Here is a 25,796-nt window from a genome sequence, read left to right on the forward strand (position 1 = left end):
TATATTGCCATGCAACTTTCCACCGTTCCGTTTATTATGACATGTTCCATCATTGTCATATTGCTTTGCATGATCATGTAGTTGACATCGTATATGTGGCAAAGCCACTTTCATAATTCTATCATACATGTCCCTCTTGATTCATCTCATATCCCGATACACCGCCGGAGGCATTCACATAGAGTCACATTTTTGTTCTAGTATCGAGTTGTAACATTGAGTTATGAGTAAATAAAAGTGTGATGATCATCGTTACTAGAGCATTGTCCCATGTGAGGAAAGTGAAATAAAAAAGAGGGGCCAAAGAAGCCCAAATAAAAAAGAGGCCAAAGAAGCCCAAACAAAAAAATGAGAGAAAAAGAGAGAAGGGACAATGTTACTATCCTTTTTCCACACTTGTGCTTCAAAATAGCACCATGGTCTTCATGATAGATAGTTTCTTATTTTGTCACTTGCATATACTAGTGGGAATTTTTCATTATAGAACTTGGCTTTTATATTCCAATGATGGGCTTCCTCAAAATGCCCTAGGTCCTCGTGAGCAAGCAAGTTGGATGCACACCCACTTAGTTTCTTTTGATGAGCTTTCATACACTTATAGCTCTAGTGCATCTGTTGCATGCCAATCCGTACTCCTCGCAATGACATCAATTGATGGGCATCTCCATAGCCCGTTGATTAGCCGCGTCAATGTGAGACTTTCTCCTTTTTTGTCTTCTCACACAACCCCCATCATCATATGCTATTCCACCTATAGTGCTATATCCATGGCTTGCGCTCATGTATTGCGTAAGGGTTGAAAAGGCTGAAGCACGTTAAAAAGTACGAACCAATTGCTCGGCTTGTCATCGGGGTTATGCATGATGGGAGCATTTTGTGTGACAAAAATAAAGCATGGCCAAACTATATGATTTTGTAGGGATAAGCTTTCTTTGGCTATGTTATTTTGATAAGACATAATTACATGGTTAGCATGCTTGAAGTATTACTATTTTTATGTCAATATTAAACTTTTATCTTGAATCTTTTGGATCTGAACATTCATGCCACAACAAAGAGAATTAAATTGAAAATTATGTTAGGGAGCATTCCACATCAAAAATTCTGTTTTTATCATTTACCTACTCGAGGACGAGCAAGAATTAAGCTTGGGGATGCTTAATACGTCTCCAACGTATCTATAATTTTTTATTGTTCCATGCTATTATATTATCTGTTTTGGATGTTTAATGGGCTTTATTATACCTTTTTATATTATTTTTGGGACTAACCTATTAATCGAAAGCCCAGTGCAAATTGCTTTTTTTGTCTATTTCAGTGTTTCGCAGAAAAGGAATATCAAACGAAATCCAAACGGAATGAAACCTTCGCGAGGATCGTTTTTGGAACAAACGCAATCCAGGAGACTTAGAGTGGACGTCAAGAAAGCAGCGAGGAAGCCACGAGGCAGGAGGGCGCGCCCCCCGCCCTCGTGGGCCCCTTGCAGCTCCACTGACCTACTTCTTTCGCCTATACATACTCTTATACCCTGAAACCTTCGGGGAGAGCCATGAAACACCTTTTCTACCGCCGCAACCTTCTGTACCCGTGAGATCCCATCTTGGGGCCTTCTCCGACGATCTGCCGAAGGGGGATTCGATCACGGAGGGCTTTTACATCAACACCATAGCCTCTCCAATAATGTGTGAGTAGTTTACCACAGACCTTCGGGTCCATAGTTATTAGCTAGATGGCTTCTTCTCTCTCTTTGGATCTCAATACAAAGTTCTCCTCGATCTTCTTGGAGATCTATTCGATGTAACTCTTTTTGCGGTGTGTTTGCATAGATCCGATGAATTGTGGGTTTATGAACTTGATTATCTATGAATATTATTTGATTCTTCTCTGAATTCTTATATGCATGATTTGATATCTTTGCAAGTCTCTTCGAATTATCAGTTTAGTTTGGCCTACTAGATTGATCTTTCTTGCAATGGGAGAAGTGCTTAGCTTTGGGTTCAATCTTGTGGTGCTCGATCCCAGTGACAGAAAGGGAAACGACACGTATTGTATTGTTGCCATCGAGGATAAAAAGATCGGGTTTATATCATATTGGTTGAGTTTATCCCTCTACATTATGTCATCTTGCCTAATGCGTTACTCCGTTCTTATGAACTTAATACTCTAGATGCATGTTGGATAGCGGTCGATGTGTGGAGTAATAGTAGTAGATGCAGAATCGTTTCGGTCTACTTGACACGGACGTGATGCCTATATTCATGATCATTGCCTTAGATATCATCATAACTATGCGCTTTTCTATCAATTGTTCGGCAGTAATTTGTTCACCCACCGTACTACTTGCTATCTTGAGAGAAGCCACTAGTGAAACTATGCCCCCCGGGTCTACTTTACATCATATAAGTTTCCAATCTATAATTCTAGTTTACTATTTATTTTGCAATCTTTATTTTCCAATCTATACCACAAAAATACCAAAACTATTTATCTTATTATGTCTATCAGATCTCACTTTCGTAAGTGACCGTGAAGGGGTTGACAACCCCTTTATCGCGTTGGTTGCGAGGTTCTTGTTTTTTTGTGCAGGTACTAGGTGACTTGCGTGTAGTCTCCTACTAGATTGATACCTTGGTTCTCAAAAACCGAGGGAAATACTTACGCTACTTTGCTGCATCACCCTTTCCTCTTCAAGGGAAAACCAACACATGTTCAAGAGGTAGCAGTGACAAGGTGATGTATTACGGAACGAGTAAAGAGATTTGTCTGTAATGAAGATACCGATGATTGAATCCCGGGCAAGTAACATACCGATGGACAAAGGGAATTACGTATGTTGTCATAACGGTTGGACCGATAAAGATCTTCATAGAATATGTAGGAGCCAATATGGACATCCAGGTTCCGCTATTGTGATTTGGTGACCGTCAGAGTCCCGGATGAGATCACGGACATAACGAGGAGTCTCGAAATGGTCGAGAGGTAAATATTGATATATAGGACGATGGTATTCGTACACCGGAAGTGTTTCGGGGGGTATCGGATACTTATCGGGTCATCGGAAGGGGTTCCGAGCACCCCCGACAAAAGATATGGGCCTTATGGGCCAAGAGGGGAAACACACCAGCCACAAGGGGCTGGTGCGCCCCCATATGGGCCGGCTTAGTAGGAGAAGGAAAGGGGGACGGGAAAGGAAAGTATGGATTAGGATTCCCACTTCCTTCCCTCTCCCTTCCTCTTTCCTTCTCCCTCGGTTAAATATGGCAGGGGGCCACTTGGGGAGGACCCCGAGTAGGATTCGGCCTACTGGGGGTACCTCCTGGCAGCCTTCCCTCTCCCTCCCATATATATATATATATATATATATATATATATATATGTGTGTGTGTGTGTGTGTGTGTGTGTGTGTGTGTGTGGGAGGGGGCGCCCTAGCACACACCAGATCAATTGTTAGCCGTGTGTGGTGCCCCCCTCCACCCTTTACACCCCGGTCATATTTCCGTAGTGCTTAGGCGAAGCCCCGCGGATATCACTTCACCATCATCGTCCCCACGCCGTCGTGCTGACGGAACTCATCTACTACCTCGATGTCTTGCTGGATCAAGAGGGCGAGGGACGTCACCGAGTTGAACGTGTGCAGAACGCGGAGGTGCCGTGCGTTCGATACTTGATCGGTTGACGTGAGAAGAAGTTCGACTACATCAACCGCGTTGTGAAACACTTCCAGTTACGATCTACGAGGATACGTAAACACACTCTTCCCCTTGTTGCTATGCATCTCCATGGATAGATCATTGCGCGTGCGTAGAATTTTTCTTGTTTTCCATGCAACGATTCCCAACAGAAGCGTCGTCTTGTACTCCTCTCCCTTAGCCATTTGATCTAATGAAACCCTATGCGTAGATCGAGTTTCGAAAACCATTTGGTGTCGGCGAGCTCGTCGAGAAGTTCATCAATTATTGGTATATATGGGGAACTTGCACACGCCGGTCATGGAGTTGAGACGACGGTAGTCGACGCATAAGCGCCATGTCCCATCCTTCTTTTTGACCAACAGAGCTGGAGACAAAAAAGAGCTGGAGCTCTTCTGAATAATCCCTGCATCCAACAATTCCTGAACTTGTCACTCTATTTCTGTTTTCAATTCAGGCTTGTACCGATAGGGTCGAGATGTGACAGGTTGCGCGCCTGCCATCAGAGGTATGCGATGGTCACATTCACGATGAGGTGGAAGACTGCGCGGGTCCTCGAACACATCAGTGAACTGCTCGAGCAACCGAAGAACTTCCACTAGCATTGGTGTATCCTGCTCACTGTTGTCGTCGAGAGAGTTGAGGTGTATAACATGAGCAACTGATCCCTGCTTACAGGCTTTGAGCAACTCTGGAGCCGAGATGACGGAGCACTGCGTCTGATCCGAAGAAATCGCAGACATTTGGAGGCGCCCAGCAGGTGTGGTGACAGTCAATTGTTACGCAATCCAGTCAATGCTCATAGGAGCGTGTTTGCGCAGCCAATCCATCCCAAGGATGGCATCATACGAGCCCAGCTTCACGATTTTGAAATCCGTGGTGAATTCGTGCCCTTGAGTGATCCATGAATAGGCCGGAATGAAGCGGGTGCAGGGAAAGGAGGCGCCATCAGCAACACGCACCTTACATGGCCGTGGCAATGGCACTGCCCCATCAAGCTTGGTGGCCGGAGAGCTGTCAACAAAGGATGTAGAGCTGCCGTGTCGACGAGAAGCACGATCTCGTGCCCTTGGAGCCATGCCTGTAACTGAAGAACACCCGGGCCAGACAATCCATCCTCTACCTGACAAGAAATGGTGCACATGTTTTCTTCTTCAGATGTTGGTGATGCGGGTGGGGACTCCACAATGATGTCGTCTTGAGTGAACATGGCGAGGAGCTCGTCGACGACGTGCATTTGCACCGTGGGTGGGTACACGTGGTCCTTGCCCCACCGTTCCCGGCACTTGAAATGTAGGCCCTTCGTGCGGCGAAACTAACGGAGCGCCGCGACCTTGCTGTTCTCGGTGATGGCGCATGCAGTGTCGGTGCCGCGTCGATCCTCGGAGACCACCGTTGGTGTAGCAGGTTGACCGAAGAACGAGGGTGTAGTCGCACATGGGTAATTCCATTGGCCGCGGTTGGTGGTGGTGCGGCCATCCGAGAGCTCGCCGCTGGCCACTTCCTCCTTAAGTAGGGCCAGCGAGCACGCTGTGTCCAGGTCCCAGTGGGCGTTGCACAAGCACCACTGCTCGAATGTCTGGTCGCAGGCCCTTGACAAACGAGTCAGAAAGAAATACGGGTGGGTTAGCTCTGAATACGAGATCAAATGATTCATCAACGATTCAAAGCGCTCGATGAAATCAGCGACCATGGTGGTATGCTTGATAGCATAGAATTGGCGGATGAGCATCTGGTGTTTGTCCCTGCTGAATCGTGTACAGAAAAGGTATGTGAACGAGTCCCGGTCCAGCCCGGTCAGTTTCCTCTGAACGGACTGGAGCCAGATGCCCACAGGGCCAGAGAAGTTGAGAATGGCCATGCGAACACGGTAAGAATCATGAACAGGGAACATCTGGAAGTACTGCTCGCAGAGCGTCTTCCAGAGTTGTGGGTTTTCGCCGGTAAAAATGGGGAAGTTCATGGACGGCGGTGGCTGGTCCAAGGTGGTGAGGATGGAAGACGATAGTGGGGGCGTAGCGGCAGGAACTAGCGGAAAGGGGCACCCTACCTATGACCGGGAGTGCCGCCAGCGACGCAGGGGTCGCCCCCTCCCCCCTGGTGAGATCAGCGACGCCGTGGCCATCGGGCCCGAGAGGTGGTCCTCGCGCCTAAAGCAGCAGTGGGAGGATGCTGGGGTTCGCCGTGCTGCTGGGTGCAGGTGGCGCCGCGGATTGAAGAGTCGCCACGGTGGTCTTCAGCTTCCCGACTCGGGATCGGGCTTCTAGTGGAGGAGATCCTTAATCTGCGAAGACTGGGTCTATAGCTGCTTGAGGACGTGAGCAGAGTCGGCCTTGGCGTCTTGGTGGAGCTTGTCCAGGTACTCCTTCAGAGCTGGATCCATGGCGGCGAGGAGTACTTGCCACGTGTGGACAGGGTGGCGAGTCTCCAGGGTTGTCGCAGCGGAGAGGGGTGGTGATGGTCTCTGATACCAGGATGTTAGGGTGACAATCGATCTATCACTCGAATTCAGATACAATCTCAAATCCGATTACAATCAACCGTAGTTGTTCTTGCGAGAGGAGATGGAATGGGAATGAGGAAGAGAGCCGCCATTCGTCTTGATCCAACTGGATGCATCACTCGTCTAGCCGGTGGGGATAAGTAGGTGCTGCGGTTGGGCTAACCCTAGCTGGTCCACTCGGGCCCAACGAACCTCCTGTTGGGCTGCGCGATACGGGCCGGCCTGTTCAAGACGCGCCTTGGTTCGTAGCCGTGTGCCTCGCTTGGTTTGGTCGACGTGGCAGGCTGGCTGCCTATTGCTGCCACAACGTTGTTCCCCTCAGTAGTCCGTGCGCTGACAAGATAAATAAGTTAGTGATGATGACCCCCTTAGGTACATAGGAACACTTTTCTACAAACCAAAGCAAATATAACGTCATCATAAAAATGAAAAGATAAGAACCGAGCAGAGGACATGAGACCAACATCTACTTCATCAACTTTGTTTTGTTAGATCCATCATGAAATAGATTTTCAAAGTGTATTTATATGTTGTTGTACATGATGGTACAATCAGAATTATGGAACTTTTGACTGGTGGGAAAAACTTGAACCATTTACTTTTAGCAGATATTATTTTGTGTGGTATTATACTGTTTAGTGCTAGTTGAGTTACGCTTAAGCACACAAATTATTACCCCAAAGCTGGAAAACCATAGGTGGTTTTATTTTTGACTTCGTCGCAACAAGCAAAAACACAACGGATTATAACTTGCCATTTCCGTCGGCGACATGAAGAAACTGATGCACACCACTACAAGATTGGACAATTCTAGACGCGTGTACAATAATTTCAGGCCTAAGCGTCGCATCCTGTTCCGTCTCTAAATATCATATCATGTCCAACCTTTCATTGTAGAAATTCGATGAGGAAGTTGCCCCTCGAATATTCCCACATTGGGTGGCACTGCTTGGCCCGTGGAGCTGTACACGATTCTTAATTCATCACCAATCACCGAAATGCATCTCCAGCTTTTGCTCCATACGTTTCCTTTCTCCCTCGAGCCACTTGGTGCAGATTCTTACGCCTTTCAACGAGCATCCCCATAATAGATGGCCCAATTAAAACAGCACCAAATTTACATGTTCGTCGACAACGAGTATCTATCCTATCATCAATCGTCAAGATATGTAGAGTATTTCTCAAAAAAAAAATCCAAGATATATAGAGTACCAAAAAGAAAATGAAGATAAGTGGAGAATCTACACCGCGTGATGAATAAGCTATGCTGCAGGTAGGGTCCGAACCGTGAAAAACGTAACCAGCACGAACACGTCACCGGCGGTGTAATGGTGCAGGCCGCGCTTATATAAGAGCTTTACGGCCGAACAGGCAGCTGCACATTCAGAGAGATACATAAATTCATACATCCACGGCCAAGGTAGCTCTCGTCGGAGCAAGGAAGGCCGGAGACTGATCAGTTTGATATGGCGATCAGGAACGTGACGGCGGCGACAAGGTCGCTGGACGGGGACATGACGGTGGACGAGTTCAAGGAGTGGCTCCGGCGGTTCGACGTGGACCGCGACGGCCGCATCAGCCGCGACGAGCTGCGGTGCGCGATGCGCACCATCCGGACGCGCTTCTCGGGGTACAAGAGCAAGCGCGGCATCGAGTATGCCGACGCCGACGGCGACGGCTACGTCGACGACGGCGAGGTGGACGGACTCATCGAGTACGCGCAGAAGAGCCTCGGGCTCAGGATCGTCGCCTACTAGAGAGGAGTCAAGCTAGGTCTATCAAGCGAAGCTAGCTCCATGCATGCTACCTGCTAGAATAAGCGCTGATCTATCGTTTGCCACCCTGTACCTTTGCTTTCTTGTCTACTTATTAGCTAATCTGTGCACCGACGTGTGCGTTTGTGATCTATCATGATGTATTTGGAGCGTGTGGCACAGGCGGCCGGCAGGCTCGCCTTTGCCTATTTCTTGCCACGGTTACCGTCGATGTTAATTTGCCCTCTATGAGAGAAACTGAAAATATGTTCTTGTCAGTCTGGCGCCCGTTTATTTTTAGTGATCTGGTCTGTAAGATTCATCGATCGTCTTACATTTCTCCGAAGGCCGGCAATTAGTAAGGGCAACTCTAACCGAACCCTCAAAAAACTTTAACTCCACAAAAAAATCCATTTTAAGTAGAACTTTTTCTTTCCATTTTCTGTAGTTAAGCGGTCAACTTCTGAAAAAAAAAATGAGGAATTAAGCCTCAAAAGTTATCCCTCTTGCTTAAATTTGAGCAGCCGCCTCCACTTCTTACTAAAAATTTCCCGCTCCTCCTCGAACAACCCCCCCCCCCCCCCCCCCCCCCCCCCAGTGCACAACACCTCCCCAGCGACCGGCGTGACCATGCGTGTGCACCCCCACCAAGCTCCAGCAAGATTCCAGTGAGACTCACGGAGATTTCGCAGAAGTTTTCCTCGATTTCTCCTCTATCACCCCAAGACATGACAGCGCTCCCTCCCGTCGTCCCCGGCCAAGATGGCAGGCACAATATCACCTAGATCACTACACGCACTTACTCCCTCCATTTACTTATACAAGGCCACTAAAGAATATACATTTTGCATTTTTTTTTAAAGGAAGATGTACCCTCGGCCTCTACATTTGGGCGATGCATGCAATCATTTTACTAATTATTCACAAAACCCTTACAAGGTAATACATCAGTAAGCATGAAGTCACCATCTTGACAACATATGTCGCTACTTCTATCCCCGTGATGAAGGGGTGCCGAATGTCCGAGCCTAATACCAAACAGACATTGCACCAACACCTAACACCTAATGTCGGATGCCCCATCCAAGCCACAATACTTGGACTGGGTAAAAATTAATCGAGACCACCAACAATAATCGAGGCAAAAATTAATGATGTTTCCTCATGCTAGCAACTTGTTTAATATTTGCATGCATGTAGTCATAATGACACTCATCTACTTCTTTCATTCAGTTTTCTTGCATGCATGTGATGTCTTAATGATCACAGTAAACGAGAAAAAAAATTGGTTGCAAAACATGTATTAAATATTTACCTTCCTATCTGTAATTTGATTTTGCGGCCTTGTATATAAAAATGAAGGAAGTATTACAAAGAAGCGCCTACAAAGAACATGTCTGTCAACCCCATCATTGATTCCGACAAATCGTGGTGTCTCGGATCACACCATCGTGTCACTAGAAGAGTGAAGAGGAGAAAAACCCAATCAGACGAAGAAGTGCGTAAATCGTGGTGCACGGAGGATGAATTTTGCCGACTTTCTCGACTCCTTCCTCGCACACGTATGCCACGCTTGGTGAGTCTCCGTCAAATTGCTTTTTGTAGATCATCTACCCTAGGTCCTAGCTAACTCCAGGACATCATCTACTGCCTAGAAATCATCGTTTGTTGTGTGGAAGGAAGAAGAAGAGGAAGGGATACTTTTATGTGGGGTATACTTTGTTTGAGGGTTCGGTTAGCTCCACAAGTTTTTGAACTCATATTTGAGGAGTTAAGATTTGAGGACTTAAATTTTGAGGGTTCGGTTAGAGATGCCCTAATGATATTAAACTGTGTACAAGTAATATAACCAAATTTGCATGCTGGGATTTCTAGCTAGAGGGGGGTCTCTCCGGTTCATGCAACAGAATATTTTTTTTCTCTTCAAACCGAAGCATTTCTATTGGAATTTCTAATATGTCGCTCATATGCCCCATAAAAGAGTTAGTAAACTCCGGCCTGTGCAAGTAAGATTAACACAACCTCCACATGCAGAACCAAAATGCTTTGGGAACGAAGAAGCAGGACTCTCAAAATGCAACTGCGATGCAAAGACTAGACACTACCTGTTAGAGTTGTGTCGAATATTTGTGTACAAAGTAAGTTACGCATGTGTCGGCGTCCAGGGCGACCGGCTGTGGTATTGTAGGGGTGTCATAGGGAGGAGCGCCTATAGTCAAGCCGGCCCCGGGGATGTAGCCACACCGGTGAACCTCGTTAACAAATCTCGGTGTCGTGCCTCGTTTGATTGCTTGGTCCTCAGATGATCGACGACATGCCTCGAATTTATTCTAACAAGTAATATCATGAACAAGGTTGAAAATGTCTGAGAGGCGATTGAGGTTGATATAGAGGAGGAAGGAAGCATTGACATAAATCTGCAAGAGCGATCGCGATACGGGAGTGTTCCTCGGCGAGTTGTGATCAAAGATGCAAAATTGTTCGTGTTTTGATCTTCAAGCAGCAATCGGACGCAGCAGGTCGGCGACTCGTGGCACGTAGTCACGAAACCTCGGACGAGATCGATCTGGAAGCAAGCAGCGGCGGAAACTGCTACGGTTGCATGGCTACAAACTGCGGTCGGTAGGCAGGACGTGCGGTGATTGGCCGGCTAACTGATCGGGCGAGCGTCAAGCGGCGAACGCGAGTTGCGGCAGCAGCAACGTGGCACGTGGCAGATGGTGGCCCAAGGCCCTGGTGTGGATGGCTGAGCGGCCGTGTAGAGGCTAGATGCATACGGTGCGAGGAGTATGTAGTACGAGATTTGTTATTGGAAAAAAAAGATCGAGTCTCAAGAGGAGCCGTGTTCTCCTCGTCTCTGTGGCCAAGACCTGCACGCTGGTTAATAGCAGCGGCAGCAGCCGGCAAGGGAGACAAAGGCACGAGAGGCAGCAGATCAGTCAGCGGAGAAAAATCCATTCATACGTACACCCTCTGTTTTTTACTAAATCAGCGACGAATAATATAGAATAGAGGGAGTATACATTAGAAAGCACAGACTTGACAAAGCAAAGCTAGCATCAGATATTGAGCCAGGAGCATATCATGTGAAAGACCAAGTTTGTTTGGATTTTGCTATTAGTACATCGGGGTGTACCTCATCAGGTTTTGCTCATATGCTTGGGGCATTGCGGTGGAAGCTCGATAATTTTTCGTTGGGTCTGTCATACGAAGAGTCATGGCGTCAACAGGTATCATGTTTGAGGTGGAGAAGTTCAACGAGACATAAAACCTTGGGTTATGATAAACAAGGGTGAAAAATTTGTTGGCACAACATGGATGCTTGAAGGCGTTGCAGGAAGTCATGTCAGCTAAGATGGAATTATCATGTGATGGATGGAAATTCGTGAAAGATGATCTGGGAGCCTGGTCGGACTAGACAGTCTGACGGATCGACGGGGATGTCGGTTGGTACAGAAGACGATGGTGAGATCGGCGACGGCGACATATGAGCGAGATGCTAATGGTGACCGACTTCTGGGTGTGGAAACACGTGGCGCAGGCCTGAAGGCTTGTGTGGCTTCGACAAGACTACGGCACGGGGTTGATTCAAGATGATGCACATGTGAGCTTGAAGTCGACGGGGCACGAGGGTGGACTGATCATCTACCATGGAGTCATGTTGAAGGTGGAGCTGGATTGAGGGGCTACGGTGTAAGTGCACAGAGAGTCGAAGCCTATTCAGTAGAAAAAAGCAAGTGACATGCAGTTCAGACTGGAGCCCAGTGGTCTAATGAAAGTGTGAAACTCGTCATCGGTCGATGATGATCGGTGGTACTCTGCAGTGGGGGTTGAGTGGTGTGGATTTGCGACCCTTGAGACACGACCAGGACAATGGAGACTCGACGCGGTAATAGCAGCGAGGCGTGCAGTATGCACGGGGCATGGAGACGGGCCAGAGCTCTGGTGGTCATACATGTGGTGAGACAACTGCGGATTTGACTCGGGATGACTAAAAGCAACGGTGAAATTTCTTCAATTTTTAAAAAGGCGGTCAAGAAAGGAGCGGTGATGTTCAGTTCAGATAACTCTTATGTGTGACACTCAATATGTGGGTTGTTCACTTTCACGCAGGTCAGTGATCAGTGTGTGATGGCGTTGGACTGTTACTTTGAAAGTTGGGAGCGCAAACTAGAGTAATGTGGAACTTGATTTCGCTCCAACATTGACGGTGGTCAAGAAAAGAAGGGATTACAAGTTGCAGGTAGAGTTATATGGAGTCTTTGGAATAGAAGTGGAACTTACAGGGTAAACTCAAGTCCAATATACATGAAGACGCATTGATGAATTCTTGATGGTGGAGAATATTCATCAAGATGGAGTTTGTTAGAGTTATGTCAAATATTGTGTACAAAGTAGGTTACAGTTGGACTTGTAGTTGTATTGTGTTTAGATAGGACATGGAGTCGTATCCAACTAGGACACTTGTATTCTAGGCCTCTCATATATAGCGGGGTAGACACACGATATAACTTATGTTGACATAATAGCACAGAAACGCAAAAGGAGCCGACGGCATGTGCCGGCGTCCAGGGCGAACGGGTGCTGTATTGTAATGGTGTCATGGGGAGGAGTATCCATAGTCAAGCCCGAAGATGTAGCCACATCAATGAACCTCATTAACAAATCTTGATGTTGTGCCTTATATAATTACTTGGTCCTCAGATGATCAACAACATGCCTCGAATTTATTCTAACATTACTTATGATGGATAAAGGTTCGGACGACCGTATGTGAAAGTGTATGCATGAGTATATAATCTAGACAGGAGACTCATTTTTTCTCTTATAAAAAAAGACATAATTTCTACATAGCTATAATGACCCGTAGAGAGCGGCTGCTCAAACCAGGATAAGTGCCCTTAACAAGTTAATCCCCCTAAACCAAATACTATACGTATTATTGACATTACATAGGGGTATTAGTTAAATGCCACCAGGACTATGTGCCACACGGCGCTATTAAAATGACAGGCGAGGAATAAATGTTTAATGGACACATGGTGATCGCAAAAACAACATTTTGGACTATGAGACCAATTTAGATTACGCAATAGGTTATATGCAACCTACTTCTTCGTTCCTAAATATTCCCTCCATACTTAAATATATGATGTTTTGGTAGGCTATCGAGGGAGTACATGCCATTTAAAAAAACCATATGCAACCAAACTTGGTGACACATCTACCACAGCACACCTCAAAACACAAATCTTGGGGGTCTGTGTTGAAAATTCTCCATATATAGGTCTTTGTTGTCATTTGCTCTTAGAGCTGTACAAAGGTGGTTGTTATCGAAGAAGGCATGAATAGATGACATATTTGAAGTGGCATGACTAGATGGTGTATTTGAGTAGGTAGGAATAGATGTTGTATTAGAGGGTTATTCCATCTCATTTTGCTACTTTGGAGAACTCAAATTAAATTGGGAGGTAAAGTATCCCATATCCAAAACTCAAGGGGGGTAAAAATGACGTTTCTCTTGTTTTCCTTAGTGAAATTTGTGTATCACAAAAGGGCTCATATAAGTGCCTAGTTTCATGGGGAAGGTTTTTCATCTCACAAACACAATATGGCTTATATTTCATAATGCGATAAGTGGATACAAATAGATAGTGGGGTATCAAATTCATAAACATTAAACAATCCTAAACAAATAGAAAAGTACAACTAAGACCCTTAGACTCAATATTCTTCTCAAAGAACCAACCAAATTCGGTGTCACTCTATCGCCATAGCTTCCGTCATTGATGGATGATATTGAGAAATTTCCCAATGAAATACATGCAAAGACATCTATAGGGACAAATCTCGTTGAATCACCACAATAGTAGACCATCCGCAATGGTATATTATCGTATGAGATAGAGATTGGCAATCACACCAAGAACATTGCAGGAAGCACTACCTCGATCTAGGTGAAAAAAATGGTTTGTCGATGAAGGCAAGACTATCGCCGATGGTTCCCATATAGAAGCATTGACAAACACCAAGATGAACCGACCAATTGTCCATCAAAGGTCATCGAGGAAAAAAACTCCCAATCTCCTCAACAAAGCCTCATGAAGTGTTGCCAAGACAGATAAGAGCCGGATCAACACAACAACATTATAGCGTCGCCGCTACACATAAAATTCAAATGAAAACTCTTCCTACGCACCAGGAACAAAGACATGAGGTTTCCTCAGCTCGTGTCGCGTAACCGGTGGTTGAGTGGAAGAGTAGAAGTCACCGACAAAAATCCTTGCTTTGGGAATCATACCCTACCGCCATAGATGGATCTGTGGTTTTTTTCCTAGTGACATATTAAACGCTCATTGGCTTTTAAACACCTCAACCATGATGTGCAAATAACCAGAGTATAACATGGACTATTTAATGGATTTTTTAAGCCCGACAAAATACTTACTTGCCCTTTTCTACCGTAATTTCACTCTTCTCAACTTATTATTCTAATTCTTTTTATATCTTTCATTTTTGGCCTTTTTATTTTATCTTCTGAAATATATATTTTGTAGTTCTTTTTTTACCTATTAAACATTTTTACCTATTTTTTTGGCTTGAGACAACTAGCACGAAATGCAGTAGGCAACTATCAACACATCTACTCCCTCCACTCTAAATTAATACTCCTTTGTAACTTAATTAAGTCATTATTGACATTGTAATGGTGTCAAAGAAGTCTTATATTAAGTTACAAAGGGAGTCATTTGACGTAGCAGCTGCCACCCCGCCTCCGGTGATGGTTCTTCTCGGACTAACGAGCACTCGATGGCTAAGGCTATGCGTCGACAAGCTACGTGCAATTTTGACACCACGCCAGGTATTTCAGTCAATAAGTCTTTACTTTCATTTTTAGATTCTTGCATCTCATCTAGCTTAATGAATACTGGAGTCGTTATGGGAAATAATTTAGATGATGTGCATGTTTTGGTGGGGGCGCTAAAATAGATGGAGATCGAATGTTTAAAGGTTTCTCCTAGGTGTTTGAGCACTCCACCTAACCCTGACACTAAGGAGGAGGATGAGACAGATGCCACATATGTTGCTCCATTTATCTCACACTTGCATTGGTGATGTTATGGAGGTTGGATTGGATGATGCAATACCAGGGTCCATGTTTTGCCACTTCACAACGTCTTTGCGTGAATCCAAATCCCAACCCCCCAAAAGAAACAGAAACCGTCAAAGAAGGCGAAGGTTTCTGCTACCTCTTTTAGCACTGCGTTGGTTTTCCCCGAAGAGGAAGGGATGATGCAGCAAAGTAGCGTAAGTATTTCCCTCAGTTTTTGAGAACCAAGGTATCAATCCAGTAGGAGGCTACGCGTGAGTCCGTCGCACCTGCACAAAACAAATAAATCCTCGCAACCAATGCAAATAGGGGTTGTCAATCCCTATAGGGCCACTTACGAGAGTGAGATCTGATAAATATGATAAGATAATATTTTTGGTATTTTTATGATAAAGATGCAAAGTAAAATAAAGGCAAAGTAAATAACTAAGTAGTAGGAGATTGATATGATAAAGATAGACCCAAGGGCCATAGGTTTCACTAGTGGCTTCTCTCGAGAGCATAAGTATTCTATGGTGGATGAACAAATTACTGTTGAGCAATTGACAGAATTGAGCATAGTTATGAGAATATCTAGGTATGATCATGTATATAGGCATCACGTCCGAGCCAAGTAGACCGACTCCTGCCTACATCTACTACTATTACTCCACTCATCGACCGTTATCCAGCATGCATCTAGAGTATTAAGTTAAAAACAAAGTAACGCCTTAAGCAAGATGACATGATGTAGAGGGATAGACTCAAGCAATATGAAGAAAACCTCATCTTGTTATCCTCGATGGCAACAATACAATACGTGCCTTGCTGCCCTTACTGCCACCGGGAAAGGACACCGCAAGATTGAACCCAAAGCTAAGCACTTCTCCCATTGCAAGAAAGATCAATTTAGTAGGCCAAACCAAACTGATAATTCGAAAAGACTTGGAAAGATAACCAATCATACATAAAAGAATTCAGAGAAGATTCAAATATTATTCATAGATAGACTTGATCATAAACCCACAATTCATCGGTCTCAACAAACACACCGCAAAAAGAAGATTACACCGAATAGTTCTCCATAAGAGAGGGGGAGAACATTGTATTGAGATCCAAAAAGAGAGAAGAAGCCATCTAGCTACTAACTATGGACCCGTAGGTCTGAAGTAAACTACTCACACTTTATCGGAGAGGCTATGGTGTTGATGTAGAAGCCCTCCGTGATCGATGCCCCCTCCGGCGGAGCTCCGGAACAGGCCCCGAGATGGGATCTCGTGGATACAGAAAGTTACGGCGGTGGAATTAGGGTTTTGGGTCCGTATCTGATCGTTTGGGGGTACGTGGGTATATATAGGAGGAAGAAGTACGTCGGTGTAGCAATAGGGGGCCCACGAGGGTGGGGGCGCGCCTGGTAGGGTAGGGCGCGCCCCTACCTCGTGGCCTCCTGTTACGTGCCTTGACGTAGGGTCCAAGTCTCCCGAGTTGTATTCAATGAGAAAATCACGTTCCCGAAGGTTTCATTCCGTTTGGACTCCGTTTGATATTCCTTTTCTTCAAAACCCTAAAACAGGCAAAAAACAACAATTCTGGGCTGGGCCTCTGGTTAATAGGTTAGTCCCAAAAATAATATAAAAGTGGATAGTAAAGCCCAATAATGTCCAAAACAGTAGATAATATAGCATGGAGCAATCAAAAATTATAGATACGTTGGAGACGTATCAAGCATCCCCAAGCTTAATTCCTGCTCGTCCTCGAGTAGGTAAATGACAAAAACAGAATTTTTGATGCGGAGTGCTACTTGGCATAATTTTAATGTAATTCTTCTTAATTGTGGTGCAAATATTCAGATCCGAAAGATTCAAGACAAAAGTTCATATTGACATAGAAAATAATAATACTTCAAGCATACTAACAAAGCAATTATGTCTTCTGAAAATAACATGGCTAAAGAAAGTTATCCCTACAAAATCATATAGTCTGGCTATGCTCTATCTTCACCACAAAAAATATTTAAATCATGCACAACCCCGATGACAAACCAAGCAATTGTTTCATACTTTTGACATTCTCAAAACTTTTTCAATCTTCACGCATGTAACACCCCGGATGTGATTTACCTAATATGTAATCCAACTCTTGCCGTTTCCGGCGTTAAGTTATTTTATTTTCTCGGGTTTGGGTTTTTGTCTCCGTGTGTTGTTGTCGTTGTCATGCATCTCATATCATGTCATCATGTGCATTGCATTTGCATACGTGTTCATCTCATGCATCCGAGCTTTTTCCTCGTTGTCCGTTTTGCATTCCAGCGCTCCGTTCTCCTCCGGTGGTCATTTATACCTTCTTTTCGTGTGTGGGGATTAAACATTTATAGATTGGACCGAGACTTGCCAAGTGGCCTTGGTTTACTACCGGTAGACCGCCTGTCAAGTTTCGTACCATTTGGACTTCGTTTGATGCTCCAACGGTTAACCGAGGGACCAAGAAGGCCTCGTGTGTGTTGCAGCCCAACACCTCTTCAATTTGGCCCAAAACCCACCAAAACCCTCTCCATCATCTAAAGCGTTCGACCACGATCGCGTGGCCGAAAATAGCACCTCATTTGGACACTCCTAGCTCCCTCTATGCCTATAAATACACCCCCTCCGAAATTCTCGGTTCCCCTCTTCCGAAACCCTAGTCGCCTCCCACCTCTCGCCGCCGGACGCGTCCGCTCGGGACAGACACGTCCGACCCAGCCGCCGCCGCCACGTGTCCGCCTCCCACTCGCCGCCGCCCGCGCCCACTTCAACCGCGCCGCCACCCAGCGCGGGCCCGCTGGGGCCCAAGGCCAGCCACCGCGGCCCAGATCCGGGCGCCGCTCCGCGCCTTCGCCCCGCCGCCACCATCCTCCACTCCGGCGCCGACAGCTGCCATCGATGCCTGAGCTCCGGCGAGCTCCGGCTCCGCCGCTCCGCCGCGCCGCTCCATCCCGCCGGCCGCAGCACCACGCCGCCCCGGCGAGCTCCCTCACCGGTCGGCCCCTCCTCCCATCAAGTCCCTCTTTGGCGACCACCCTCGCAAGATCCAGCGACCTCAAGCTCCAAGTCCGATGAACCTCGAAGTCCGCGCGTGAACAGTGTTTTCAGATCCAGATCCGGACGGTTGACTTTCCTCCCAAAACCCTAATTATTTTGCTATGTTCATCGTACCATAACTTTGCGTCCGTAGATCTGTTTTGGGCGTGTAGCATATCGAAACGTTCGTCTCAGAGAGTATATCATTTCATATCATTGCATCATTTTCATTTGAGTTCATATTGATGCCCTAAATGCTGTTGGAAGAGTGCTATTTGAGTTAATTGCCAGATCTGCTGCTCCAATTAGCTATTTGTCATTTTTGCCATGATTATTGTGTGCATGATATACCCCTGAGATCTTCATGCGTTTTGTTATATGCTTTGCCATCTTTCCAGAGGTGCCATCCATGTATTTTTGTGATGTGTGTGGTGACTAGCACAAGCTTGCAAAGTGGTGCATTCGTTAATGCTGATTTCAGGGACTTAGCAATTCCACTAAGTCCTTGATCAGTTTTTATCAATATGCCATATGTTCATGTTGTTTCCTAGTGATCCGTGCCTCTTTTGAGGATGATCAGTAATGATGATTTGTTAATCTTTTGGTGATCTATCCATCCATTTCTTTGTTTGCAATTATGGAGCAACCTAGCTTGAGTCCATCGAGCTCTACTTTTGCTATTTCGTGAATCTGGGCAGATTGTCTACTTGTTAGCGATTTTGCCGAGGATGTTGTAGTTGATCCGTGCATGCTATGTTATTGTTCTTGCCATGTCTAGCCTGTATAATATGTATTCTTGATGGGTGTATGCTTAGGTTGTCATGACATGCTCTGTAGTGAGTGCATCGAGCTCGTAAACATGCCTACTTGATATCTGATTTGCATGTTCCAGTTTTTCACTAAGTCTGTGATCTGATTATGTTTTTGCCATGTTCACATGCTTGCAATTGTATTTTCTGATCCCTTTGGGCTTGAGGTCACTAAGGGACTTTTGTTAAGATCTTTGAGTAGCTCCATGCCATGCCTTGCTTTGCCATGTCAAGTTCCTATAGCATATAGTTTTCATGCTCCTAATTGTGCTACCTGATCTGAAATTCCTGACAAGTGTTAATTTCACTAAGTCTGAAATCTGTTTACCAATTTCACTTTTGCCATGCTTGTTTGAACCTGTTAATGGATGAATTGGCCATAGCTCAGTGTTCATCTTTTGTTAAGCTTCATAAATGGATACCTTCCAGGTATTTTGTTTCCATGTTTGGGTGTTGTAGCATGTTTAACTTGTTGCATTTAGATGGCTACTTGCTGTTTATCGCAGACCGGTGTCATATTTGTTTTGCTTGCCATTTCCAAACCGTGCATCCGATTCCGGCGTTCTTTATATCGATTTCAACCGAAATCACCTCAAATTTCCAGTGGCACACTTGCATTTCCAAGTTGAGGCCAGGTTCAATCATTCCTTGTCAAATCTTGCATATGCATCACATATCGCATCCCGCATAGCATACCAGGTTTGCATCATGTTGTTTGAGTTTGCACGTGGTTGATTGTGTTCCTTTTGCTTGTTTGTCTTGTTTGGGTAGAGCCGGGAGACGAGTTCGCTAATGAGGAGCCCGTTGAGTTTGCTTTCGAGGATCCAGTCAACTCTGATAACTTTGCAGGCAAGATGATCATACCCTTGAAATCACTTCTATCTTTGCTTTGCTAGATGCTCGCTCTTTTGCTATGCCTATGCTACGATGCCTACCACTTGCTTATCATGCCTCCCAAATTGCCATGTCAAACCTCTAACCCACCATGTCCTAGCAAACCGTTGATTGACTATGTTACCGCTTTGCTCAGCCCTTCTTATAGCGTTGCTAGTTGAAGGTGAAGATTGAAGACCGTTCCTTGTTGGAACATCATTTTCTTGTTGGGATATCATTATATTATCTTGTTATCTCAATGCATCTATATACTTGGTAAAGGGTGGAAGGCTCGGCCTTTTGCCTAGTGTTTTGTTCCACTCTTGCCGCCCTAGTTTCCGTCATACCGGTGTTATGTTCCCGGATTTTGCGTTCCTTACGCGGTTGGGTAATAATGGGAACCCCTTGACAGTTCGTCTTGATTTAAAACTCCTCCAGCAATGCCCAACCTTGGTTTTACCATTTGCCACCTAGCCTCTTTTTCCCTTGGGTTTCCGGAGCCCAAGGGTCATCTTATTTAAACCCCCCCCCCGGGCCAGTGCTCCTCTGAGTGTTGGTCCGAACTGGGCAGCCTGCGGGGCCACCTCGGGGCAACTTGAGGGTTGGTTTTACTCGTAGCTTGACCTATCTGAGTGTGCCCTGAGAACGAGATATGTGCAGCTCCTATCGGGATTTGTCGGCACATTCGGGCGGTGTTGCTGGTTTAGTTTTTCCTTGTCGAAATGTCTTGTAACCAGGATTCCGAGTCTGATCGGGTCTTCCCGCTAGAAGGAATATCCTTCGTTGACCGTGAGAGCTTGTCATGGGCTAAGTTGGGACTCCCCTGCAGGGTTTTGAACTTTCGAAAGCCGTGCCCGCGGTTATGGCAGATGGGAATTTGTTAATGTCCGGTTGTTGATAACTTGAACCTTAACTTAATATAAATGAATCAACTGTGTGTGTTACCGTGATGGTCTCTTCTCGGCGGAGTCCGGGAAGTGAACACGGTGTTGGAGTAATGCTTGCGCAGGTTGTTCTCTAGTTATTCGTTCGTGTTTTGCCTTCTCTTCTCGCTCTCTTTTGCGAACAGGTTAGCCACCATATATGCTAGTCGCTTGCTGCAGCTCCACATATTACGTTGCCTTACCTTTAAGCTTAAATAGTCTTGATCGCGAGGGTGCGAGATTGCTGAGTCCCTGTGGCTCAAAGATTACTTCCAAACCAGATGCAGGGCCTGATGACTCTGTTCCAGATGATGCGCTTGAGCTCAAGTGGGAGTTCGACGAGGACTCACGCCGTTACTATGTGTCTTTCCCTGATGATCAGTAGCGGTGCCCAGTTGGGGCGATCGGGACCGTGTCGCATGTTGGGTTGATCTTTTATTTTGGCACCGTAGTCGGGCCATGAGTGATTGGATGATGTAATGCTATTTATGTACTTTGTTTGACGTGGCGAGTGTAAGCCAACTATGTACCTTCCCCTTTTATTATCTATATTACACGGGATGTTGTGAAGATTGACTTACTTGCGACATTGATTTCAATGCGGTTATGCCTCTAAGTCGTGCTTCGACACATAGGAGATATAGCCGCATCGAGGGCGTTACAAATTGGTAATCAGAGCCTTCCCTGACCTTAGGAGCCCCCACTGGTTGATCGTTTTTAGCAGCCGTTGTTGAGTCTAGAAAAATGTTTTGAGTCATTTAGGAATTATATATCGGAGAGTTTAGGAATTCTTTTTACTCCCCAGTCTCTTCATTGCTCTGGTAAGGCATCCTGACGTAGAGTTTTGACTCTTCTCTTCTCAAATTTCACTAAAAAATTTTAGGATCACGCGGGTATCTTGGAATCGTTCCGATCGATTTGTGACGAGAACATTGTTCTTGGTGCCTCCTGTCATTTAGGGGTTGTAGCAGTGTCCCGGGGAGTTGAGCTCCGAGGTGTTGTCGTCACAATTTTATCGTTGCAGTTCTGGAATACCTGAGTTTAGTTCGCCGACATCGAAAATCTCTTTTATGCAGTTGTTGGTGAGATAACCTCGACGCCACCCAGTACTGGGGCGGGAGTTCGGGAGTATTGCCATAACTTGTATAACGGATGCTTTTCGAAGGTTGAGGTAGATGGTTTCCGAAGTTTTTTCTCGGTTATGTGTTGAAGGATGGATACAGCTGGATGTAGGATTTGCTAGATTTGGATGAGATATTATGCTTCCCCTGTATCCCCAACACCTGATTGCATAACCGGAAAGGTTCGGGAGTTTCATAGGTGGGAATTCTTGTAGCTCTAGTTCTTCTTCCACGGATATTTGGTTTGACATTGGGATTTCTTACCGAGTATTCGTTCTTGTTCCGTACCTTGTTGATTTATTCCTCTACCTAAATTCTAAGTGGCTTCTCAATTTATGGATATGTGACCATTTCAAGTGGAATGCATTCGTTCTTATGTTCGGATGTGAAGACTATATGTTGCAATTTCAACCCACTTGATTCAGCTTCAATTTTATCTGTCAATGTGCTAACGGATGTCACCCTCTTTAGGATGGCTCCCGCTAAGAGCAGCAATCAGAATCAGAATCAGGATCCGCCACCACCTCCTCCTCCTCCGGAGGCATGGCAAGCTGTGATGGCTGCTACCAATGCAAACACGCATTTGATCATGCAAATTCTTCAAGAGCGCAACCAAGCGAACCAAGGAAACCAAGGCAACAATCAGAATCACTTTGCTACACTCAACCAGTTCCTTGCTAACCAGCCAAAGACCTTCAACAATTGTGTTGAGGCAACTGATGCTGACGATTGGCTTGTGGACTTGTGCAAGCATTTCGAGTGCAGTAACGTCAGGCCTGAGGACTTTGTCAAGTTCGCTTCCTTCCAACTCAAAGACCAAGCTGCAGAATGGTTCCAGCAGTACAAGGATTCCAGAGGAGGCCGTGTGATTACCTGGGATGAATTCCGTCAAGACTTCAAAGCTCATCATATCCCTCAGAGCGTGGTTGAAAGCAAGCGTGAGGAATTCCACAACCTGAAGCAAGGCTCTTTGTCTGTCTACGACTACAACAAGTTGTTTCAGAAGCTTGCCCGCTTTGCTAAGCAGGACGTCCCTGACGAGAAGAGCATGATATACCAGTTTAGGGGTGGTCTCAGAGAAGAAATCCAGCTAGCTCTTGTTCTCTTTGAGCCCTTGAGGTACGATGAGTTCTACAACATGGCATTGAAGCAAGAGGCTGCTCAACTGAAGTGTGATGCTTCCAAGAAGCGAGTCAGAGATGCTACTCCTTCTTCCTCTACTCAAGTGGCCAAGCAGCAGAAGTATTGGCTTCCTCCTCCTCCGTTCCGTCAGCCATATCAGCAGAAGAGCAAAGGTGGCAGTGGATCGTCCCACCCACCCAACCCTGGCTTTCAGAACAAGACTTCGTCTCAAGCTCCAAGATCGAGTGCTCCGTATCACCGTCCACTTTCAGAGGTCACGTGCAACAAGTGCCAACAGAAGGGTCACTATGCCAACAAATGCTTCAACCAGAGGCGTCTCCCTCCTCCTCCTCCTGTGAGATCGTCAAGTACAGTTGTGGTCAAGCATAACCCCAAGTACGCCAAGGTCAACATGGTGAATGCAGCTCAGGCGGAGGACTCGTCAGATGTCATCATGGGTAACCTTCCTGTTAACGATATTCCTGCAAGAGTTCTTTTTAACACTAGTGCATCGCATTGTTTCATGTCAAAGCCATTTTTTACCAAGCATGAATTCGTTTCTTCTTATTTGGGCAAACAAATGGATATCGTTTCTCCTGGCAAACGCTTGAGTGCAAGTCTGGAGGTTCCAGATGTTACTATCACTTTGGGCGACTACAAGTTCCTTTCTTCTCCAATGGTCCTTAGTAACTCGGATATTGATCTTATTCTCGGAATGGACTGGCTTTCTAAGCACAAGGCGCATCTTGATTGTGCTGCCAGGCAGATTCAATTGACTCATTCGTCTGAGGATGTAATTGTCTTTGCCGCTCGTGATCCATCCGTCTGTTTTCTCTCAATGAGAAGGGTGAACTGGATGCTATCTCGCAAATTCCAGTCGTTTGCGAATATCAAGACATCTTTCCAAAAGAGCTTCCAGGAATGCCTCCGCACCGGCCAGTTGAATTCGTCATCGATCTTGAGCCTGGCACGGAACCTGTTTGTAAGCGTCCTTACAAGCTCAGACCTGAAGAGTTGAAGGAGCTGAAGAAGCAACTCGATATTCAAGAGCGGATGGGTCTCATTCGACCTAGTTCCTCTCCGTGGGGTTGTGGTGTACTCTTTGTGAAGAAGAAGGATGGAACAGACCGACTTTGTGTTGACTACCATCCATTGAACAAGAAGACTATCAAGAACAAGTACCCACTTCCCAACATCAACGAGCTGTTCGAACTACTCAAAGGTGCCCAAGTATTCTCCAAGCTTGATCTCCGTATGGGTTATCATCAGATTCGAATCCGTGAGCAAGATATTCCCAATACGGCTTTCAGAACAAGCTATGGTTCATATGAATACACTGTCATGTCTTTTGGCCTCGTCAACGCTCCTCCGACTTTCTCTCGCATGATGAACTTCATCTTCAACGCCTACACAAATGACTTCGTTTTGGTCTATGTCGACGACATTCTAGTCTTTTCGAAGAACAAGGAAGATGATGCCAAGCACTTGCGTTTGGTACTCGATAAGCTCAGGGAACACCAGTTCTACGCCAAGTTCTCAAAGTGCGAATTTTGGCTCGATGAGGTTCTTTATCTTGGGCATATCATCTCTGCCAAGGGCATTGCGGTGAATCCTGAGAAGGTGTCTGCAATTGTGAATTGGGAACCACCTCAGAATGTGAAGCAACTCCGTAGCTTCCTCGGTCTCGCAAGCTACTGCCGAAGGTTCGTTGAGAACTTTTCAAAGATCGCGAAGCCTCTTTCAAACCTTCTCCAGAAGCACGTCAAGTACGTTTGGTCTCCGGAATGTGACATCGCTTTCAACACTTTGAAAGAGAAATTGGTCACTGCTCCAGTTCTGACTCCTCCTGATGAATCCAAACCGTTCGAGGTCTTCTGCGATGCCTCTCTCCAAGGTCTTGGTGCAGTGTTGATGCAAGAGAAGAAAGTTGTGGCTTATACCTCTCGCCAGTTGAAGCCCAACGAGAAGAACTACCCCACTCATGACCTCGAGTTGGCGGCAGTTGTGCATGCTCTTTTGACTTGGAGACATCTCTTATTGGGAAGAAAAGTGGACATCTTCACTGACCACAAGAGTCTCAAGTACATCTTCACTCAGTCTAATCTCAACCTCAGGCAGACTCGATGGGTCGAAATGATTCAAGAGTATAATCCGGGTATCGAGTATACTCCAGGCAAGGCTAATGTGATTGCTGACGCATTGAGGAGGAAGGCTTACTGCAACATTCTGATTCTCAAGCCTTATCAACCCGAGCTTTGTGAAGCTTTCCACAAACTCAATCTGCAAGTTGTTCCTCAAGGTTTCCTCGCCAACCTTCAAGTCTCTCCTACCTTGGAAGACCATATTCGCGCGGCTCAGCTTCTTGATGCTATGGTGAAGAAGGTGAAGATTGGGATTGCCAAGAGCCAACCCAAGTACAAGTGCTACCGCCTTGATGACAAGGATACTCTCTTCTTCTAGGATCGTATTGTTGTGCCCAAAGGTGATCTTCGTAAAGTGATCATGAATGAGGCTCACAATTCACTCCTCTCCATCCACCCTGGGAGCACGAAGATGTATCAGGACCTCAAGCAGGCTTATTGGTGGACTCAAATGAAGCGCGAGATTGCTCAGTTCGTGAATGAGTGTGATGTCTGCAGAAGAGTGAAGGCAGAACACCAAAGGCCAGCGGGACTCCTCCAACCTCTTACCATTCCAGAATGGAAGTTTGATCACATTGAGATGGACTTCGTGACGGGGTTTCCAAAGTCCAAGCATGGCAATGATGCTATATTCGTTGTCATCGACAAACTCACTAAAGTGGCTCACTTTCTGCCTATCAAAGAGTCTATCACTGCAGCTCAATTGGCGGAGCTG

The 25,796-nt window shown here is 45.8% G+C and overlaps 1 protein-coding gene across 1 annotated transcript; it reads left to right on the forward strand.

Annotated features, from left to right (window-relative positions):
- The first annotated feature begins 7,561 nt into the window (after positions 1–7,561).
- LOC125509547 (uncharacterized) lies at positions 7,562–8,224 on the forward strand. Its single transcript, XM_048674534.2, has one exon. The coding sequence runs from the start codon at positions 7,659–7,661 to the stop codon at positions 7,947–7,949; it is 291 nt and encodes a 96-aa protein (XP_048530491.1). The 5' UTR covers positions 7,562–7,658; the 3' UTR covers positions 7,950–8,224.
- Positions 8,225–25,796: the final 17,572 nt, after the last annotated feature.

This window comes from Triticum urartu, chromosome 5A (assembly GCF_056163025.1).
Source record: "Triticum urartu cultivar PI428250 chromosome 5A, HENAU_Tu73, whole genome shotgun sequence".
In the NCBI taxonomy this organism is placed as follows: domain Eukaryota; kingdom Viridiplantae; phylum Streptophyta; class Magnoliopsida; order Poales; family Poaceae; genus Triticum; species Triticum urartu.